Consider the following 5858-nt stretch of genomic DNA (forward strand, 5'->3'; position numbering starts at 1 on the left):
TCGGAGTGTAAAACCTTGTCAGCGCCAATGAACACAACGAATGTCGACGGCCTGCGGCTTCAGCGTCGCGTTTCTGGCACAACGTTGTCATGCAAACGCATGAAGCGCACATCTGTCACTACCGCCACCTAGCTTAAAGCACGGTTTAGGTGTCCACTATTCCAAGAGGGCAGTTATGCGCCTTCCCTCTGGTTCAGGTGTCCGCCGAGATGTGGATACCTCGCCCTCACCTCACGCTACGTATGTTCTGGCATAGCAGAGCTGAGGCACCGCCAATTGTTTTGCACACAGTTGAGAAGAATCCGCTTTTATTGTCGCAAGTGGTTGAACGTCCGTCCGGCCAGTTGGTACTCCATTTATACGGCACCCTTGAGTCCGATCTGGCCTTGTGTCTGGCCGGTCTGTGCGCCACCCGAGGGGCCACCGCTGCCACCACCTATTCCACCGCCGATTCCGCCCTCTTGCCCTCCGCCGATTCCGATGGAGCCGCCGCCAATTTCATTTTGTCCGCCGCCAATTCCGCCGCCAATTCCGCCTCCTATGCCGCTGTCAGAGGGGAACGATGGCAGCTGCGGTTGGGGCCGCGACTGCGCCTGGCGTTGCAGGAAGGCGAGGACGTTCTTGATCTGGTGATCGAGGGCGTCCCTCACCATCTTCTCGAGGCGTCTGTGCACCGCGATCTCCAGGAACTTGCGTGCCGCGCCAAGGAAGGGGCGGACAAGCGGGCTCACCTTACCCAAAGGCCTGATGTACAGCTTGAAGCCATCAAGCTTGACCATCTTGAAGTCCTTCACGTGGATCTCGTGAGGACCGGTCCTGTGAAGAGGGAAAGGGAGAGAGAATGTACATGAATAGGGTGACAGGCCAATAGTGCACAGTGAGCGCGACATGCCAATTGTTTCGACGCATGCGGTGAAGAAAGAGTGCGTTTTCGAAATTTGAATTTCTTTGGAAATTTGCAGATCCTGTAGCAAGCAAGAACTTGTGCTATTCAGAACACGCAGTGTTTTGAAACCTAACAGGACGCAAATAAAGTAATGAAAGCTAAAATGCGGACTTTGGCTTGCTCCTGTTTTTCCTGTTTAGCTCTGCGGTGTTCAATTAGATAAAAATATGCACGATCAAACACGATTAATTGTCTAGTGAGCGACTGCACGGCTCACGTTATGTTGAGCGCCAGTGATGAAATATTTCACAAAAGCAAGATAGATGAGTATCAAAAAGATCTGCTTGCATAACTGCAGGGAATTAACCAGATTTTATCCGAGGTTGGTCAAACTCTCATCTCAACAGATTAAACGGTGATTTTCGCTGCTGGCATTACTCTGGCGTGTTTAAGAACACGAAAGAAATGCCTTTGAATGACGTTGTCTTCTAACCTTCACTAGCTCGCAGTACTCAGAAGCCGAAGTTAAAAATGAATACTTCAAAAACATGGCCAATATTTACGTAATTAGAAATGCTATTCTTTTCCTGTCACTAAAATAATGCACTAAAACATTTCCGACTTCATCAAAGGCTAAAAAACTTCATTACTGTCCTAGAGAGATGTCTACCAGGTAGCTTCATGAGGGCCTGTCTGCAAGGCAACACTATCAAACCCTATGCTCAAGCTTTCCGCAATCCTGGGGCATCACGGAAGTCTTAGGGCAAGGTCGACACTAGTGGACGTGAGCAGGGGCAGAACTACGCAATATGGTTTACTTACTGCGAAATGAGGAGGACCGCCCGGGCTCTCTTTACTGTGGCCATGACCTGCACTTGCGTCTTTCTCAGGCGCCTGCTCCTGAAGTTAAGTTTGGCCGTCGAGTTTGCTACCACGTTCCTGATGCCCAAGTCGAGTCCAACTTTCATGCCGGTCTCGTCGGCGGTCACGAAGCACGGGCCAGTGCGTTCAACGTGCGAGAGGCCGAAGACAAGGGTGTTATAGGTGTGTACACTTCCAGACTTGCCCAAGATGCCTTTGAATGGCAGGTCCAAGTTTGGTAACCTCAGAGGGTCCATACCGTAGGCCAAAATGATCTGACGGGAAACGAGAGTGAAAAGGTCCAGTCCACCTTGCTGACCTCCTCCGATTCCACCACCGATGGATCCGCCGCCGATGGATCCACCGCCGGATATGCCGCCGATTCCACCAGTGATTCCACCTCCGATTCCTCCGCTGGGTCCGCCAGCTCCTCCGCTAATGCCTCCTTCACTGCCTCCATCGATTCCGCCGCCTCCTTCACCTCCTCCACCGCCTACTCCGATATCAAGGGAGCCGCCTCCGCCTCCTACTTGGGTTTGTCCTCCGATGGCGCCCTTCTGACCTGCTCGGGAGATTGAGGAGTCAGATGTTACCATCACAGTTGCATGAATGGAAGTAGAGAATAATATTTGGCGACCATTGTAGGCTTTTCGCTCGCGGCGAGAACTTGTGAAGGTTACAAAATGGGGTGCCAATTTGTGGCTGTTCTGCGTGGACCTTCCATGATCATGCACATGTTCAGTTGTACGTAGGTGAGCGTCTTCCTGCAAAGGGTGCTGCGCCGTGTAACGCGCTTCGTTAGCATCATGGGGTACCATAGTTGCGAATCATATCGCGAAGCTGAAGTGTAGGTTAGATTCCGAATGAGCAAAGTAATAAAAAAAGAAAGCCAGCAATGCACTTTCTGCAGCTAATGCCACAGGTGGACCAATAGACGAACAAAACAGTTAATAGTTTTTGTATTCTTTGCGTTTTAAGAGTCAGTTGCCATTTGGTTAAAAGAAGAAATACCTAGCCTAGCGAAAAAGTTGACGCGCTCTCAGCCGCATCGATATTTTGCATGAGGCTGTGGAATTTTCCTTGCCTTTAATTTAAGGAACACCGAATTGCTTTGTCGTTATTGAATTACTCTTACCAAGCAAACGTACTCCGCTGTAGATATGCATAGCTCTTATATTCTTTTGCAAGGGAGTAAATTTCAATATCTCACAAACTGCCTGTACCTCTAAGCCAAGTTATTTGCACTTACACCAAAGGACACAAGTTTCGTCAATTATATTTTCCACATCTCACAAACTGCCTGTAGCTCTAAGCCAAGTTATTTGCACTTACACCAAAGGACGCAAGTTTCGTCAATTATATTTTCCACACTAGGCTATCGCAATTTGTTGCGACGCCAGTTCACTTTCAGAAGGCCTGTTTTATTTGCTATGCTCGGTACAGACAAGCATTGCCTGCTGGAAGCAACCGCGTTCGAAATCGGGTGTTCCATACCGGGCAGAGAGTAGCCTTGTTCGGAACTGCAGTTTAGTTGAATTAGGCTAACTGTCGCTCTCTCTTTCCCTGACTGCAAAATAAAATGCTGGTTGCAGTGCGCATAAAACACCATGCCCTTTACAACGCGGCATTCAAACTTGGCTGATTTCTCTGCCTTATTAACATCCCCTTTATAATGTTTAGATTTCATACGACGGATTGTGTTTAACTGTGACGGGTCGAATGGGGTTATTACAAGCGCGGTCTTTTAACATTACGTACGCTTACATTTTGAGGCTTCCTTTCGATAAGTGGCGGAAATTATGTACCTAATATGCTTCGTTTCGGTAGAGTCGTAAACTTCTGTTCCCCCGTTTTTTTTCGGGACTGCGGTCAAAGAGATTTACTGTATTGAGCTACTGATACTATTGCGAAGTCTAGGCTACAATAATATCAATTCTGGGATGGTAGCTTGTGTCGTAGTTTCAGTGCACTACAGGTTGAAGTTTTATTAGAACATACAAAACATGCAAAACTGCCGGACTGATTGCCAACGCAGAGCTCATTGCGACACTCAGACTTATAGAAGACCATAGGGTCATTGCACAAGCACACTGCACGTTATGATGTGCTTGACGGTGAGGCTGCGACCATAGAATGATACTGCTCAATCAACACTTAACTTGGATTCAAGATGCTCTAATTGCTCCGCATCAAAAAGTAAGTTTCACGCTGTGCCTAACGCACAAAGCGTTCAAACATAGATCACGTAAGAACCCTTATAGACGTGTGGCCAACTGATGTGTTACAAATCTAACCCGCTGCGTTAAAGGAGGAAAAATTTCCTTAACTACCACTCTGTTTGGAAAGTTCACATGCAGGAAGCACCGATGAACCAAGCGATAAGAAGTTCATCTGGAAGCAAATAACACTAGGAGAGCATCGTTTGTTTTTGTTATTACAGCGGGCCTCCCGTACGATGCCTTAACAATGCCCGCGAAAGACTGGAGATAGTTCTAAAGTACGCTTCTCTGCCTTGCCGTCCGTTCAAGTCTGCTGAGCCGCATGTTAGTCAAGTTAAGCCTGCCTAATTTTTGGGACCATTGTTTCTATTTCCGATTTTGACTGCGTGTTCTGGCTAACGCCCTTTTAACAGAGGGGAATTCATAAGTCGCAAATTGAGACCCTGATAACATGCGTGTCACTCAATGGTGAGATTTTTTGATCGTTACGTGTTTGTATTTTTTCTGTTTCTTTATGTGCGCTGTGAAAAGAAACTTTTCTGTCGGAAGTGTGCATATATCTGTCTGGGGGTTTCAATATCAAGTTTGAAAACATTGAGGCTTTGCTGAAAACCAACAAATATCTGCTCGCGGGACAGTGATTTCGGCAGTAGATGATTTCGGCAGTAGGGTGGGAAAAGAGCTAAAAAAAGAGAGCTGTTGGGCTCCGCTGCTAAACACTTGACTCGGGATGGGATTCACCGGCTTACCATAGGCGCCGGCTAGGCAGAGCAGCAGTAGAATCGCGGTGGTCCGCATCTTGGGCAGCTTCCGTCTCCTGCGACGCTACGGTCCTGAGTGCTCGACGGGAAGGACTGCCCAAACCTTTTTCAAACATAATAAGAGCCTCCCGGGTGGCCTTGGACAAAGCGCAGTGAATAGAACGAAGATAGACGCACCGAGAACGGTGCACGTCACAGCTGTCAGGAGAAATATTGAGAAAGAGGCGACTCTACTGTCTCAAGGCGATGGTCCAAGTTTCGAACGTTTTTTTTACCTTTGTTCATCACGCAGGCGTCCCTGTGCGTCGTCTATAAGTGGACGACAGTTCGTTATATCCACCATTGTTTCAGAGTCCTTGTGTCTCGTCGTAGGTAATACATAGGCCAAAGCGATGTGTTTTTCCTTTGCTCGATGGAAGGTTCTAGAAACGGGCAATTGTTTCTTTTTGCCTTGCATACACTGGCCGGCGCGGGCAACTGCGCACACGTGTCCGGCTTTAAATGCTAGGACTTTCTTGCACTGTACACGTGGAATCGGGGCAAAAATGTCAGATATAATTCTCAAAGTGCCTGCAGGCTCGTACGGGCATACGGCATGACCACTGCTTACGAAGCAAGTTTTCCATACTTATTTTTTATTTGGCTGCAGGCTCAATGAAGCTTGCGGCTCGGTTGCGTCGTCGAAATGCAGCGTAATGCAGTTATTGCGTATAGTCTCCTCTGACCCCCGAGCTGCCCCGATGACGCGTAACTCTTTCCTTTCTTTCAGGCGTGCCCGTTCTCGTTCCCAGAAGGATTATGAATGCACTGGACAACGCTCTTTCGGAATTCACAAAAAAAAAATGAAGCACGGTAGAAATTCCTCTTATCGTTACTCGAGAAAATCTGATTATTCGCTATCATCCTGCAGGTGAAGACGCGCGCACGTGCAAGAAAAAACATACATGACTGGAGGCTGCCGGCGTGGAAAATCAAGCGCGTTTTCAAAACACAAATTCACCTAACTCTTAGTTACATTAATATTGTTTCGCACCCGGAAACTTCCAACTTTTATTTTGAGAACAGAAGTATAACGCGACGTTCTTCCTCATAAAAACATTATTTGCGCACGCAACAGATTACCTATTTTTA

At 47.6% G+C, this 5858-nt stretch overlaps 1 protein-coding gene across 1 annotated transcript; it reads right to left on the reverse strand.

The window, feature by feature from the left end:
* Window positions 1-291: 291 nt before the first annotated feature.
* Window positions 292-4840, reverse strand: LOC149343859 (uncharacterized). The gene is made up of 3 exons (XM_089546086.1): window positions 4716-4840; window positions 1709-2309; window positions 292-816 (listed from the first exon to the last, which is right to left on the reverse strand). The coding sequence occupies exons 1-3, from the start codon at window positions 4762-4764 to the stop codon at window positions 357-359; spliced, it is 1110 nt and encodes a 369-aa protein (XP_089402212.1). The 5' UTR covers window positions 4765-4840; the 3' UTR covers window positions 292-356.
* Between the last annotated feature and the right edge of the window lie 1018 nt (window positions 4841-5858).

The sequence above is a fragment of the Amblyomma mixtum genome, chromosome 5 (genome assembly GCF_055824585.1).
Source record: "Amblyomma mixtum isolate Tamu chromosome 5, ASM5582458v1, whole genome shotgun sequence".
NCBI lineage: Eukaryota > Metazoa > Arthropoda > Arachnida > Ixodida > Ixodidae > Amblyomma > Amblyomma mixtum.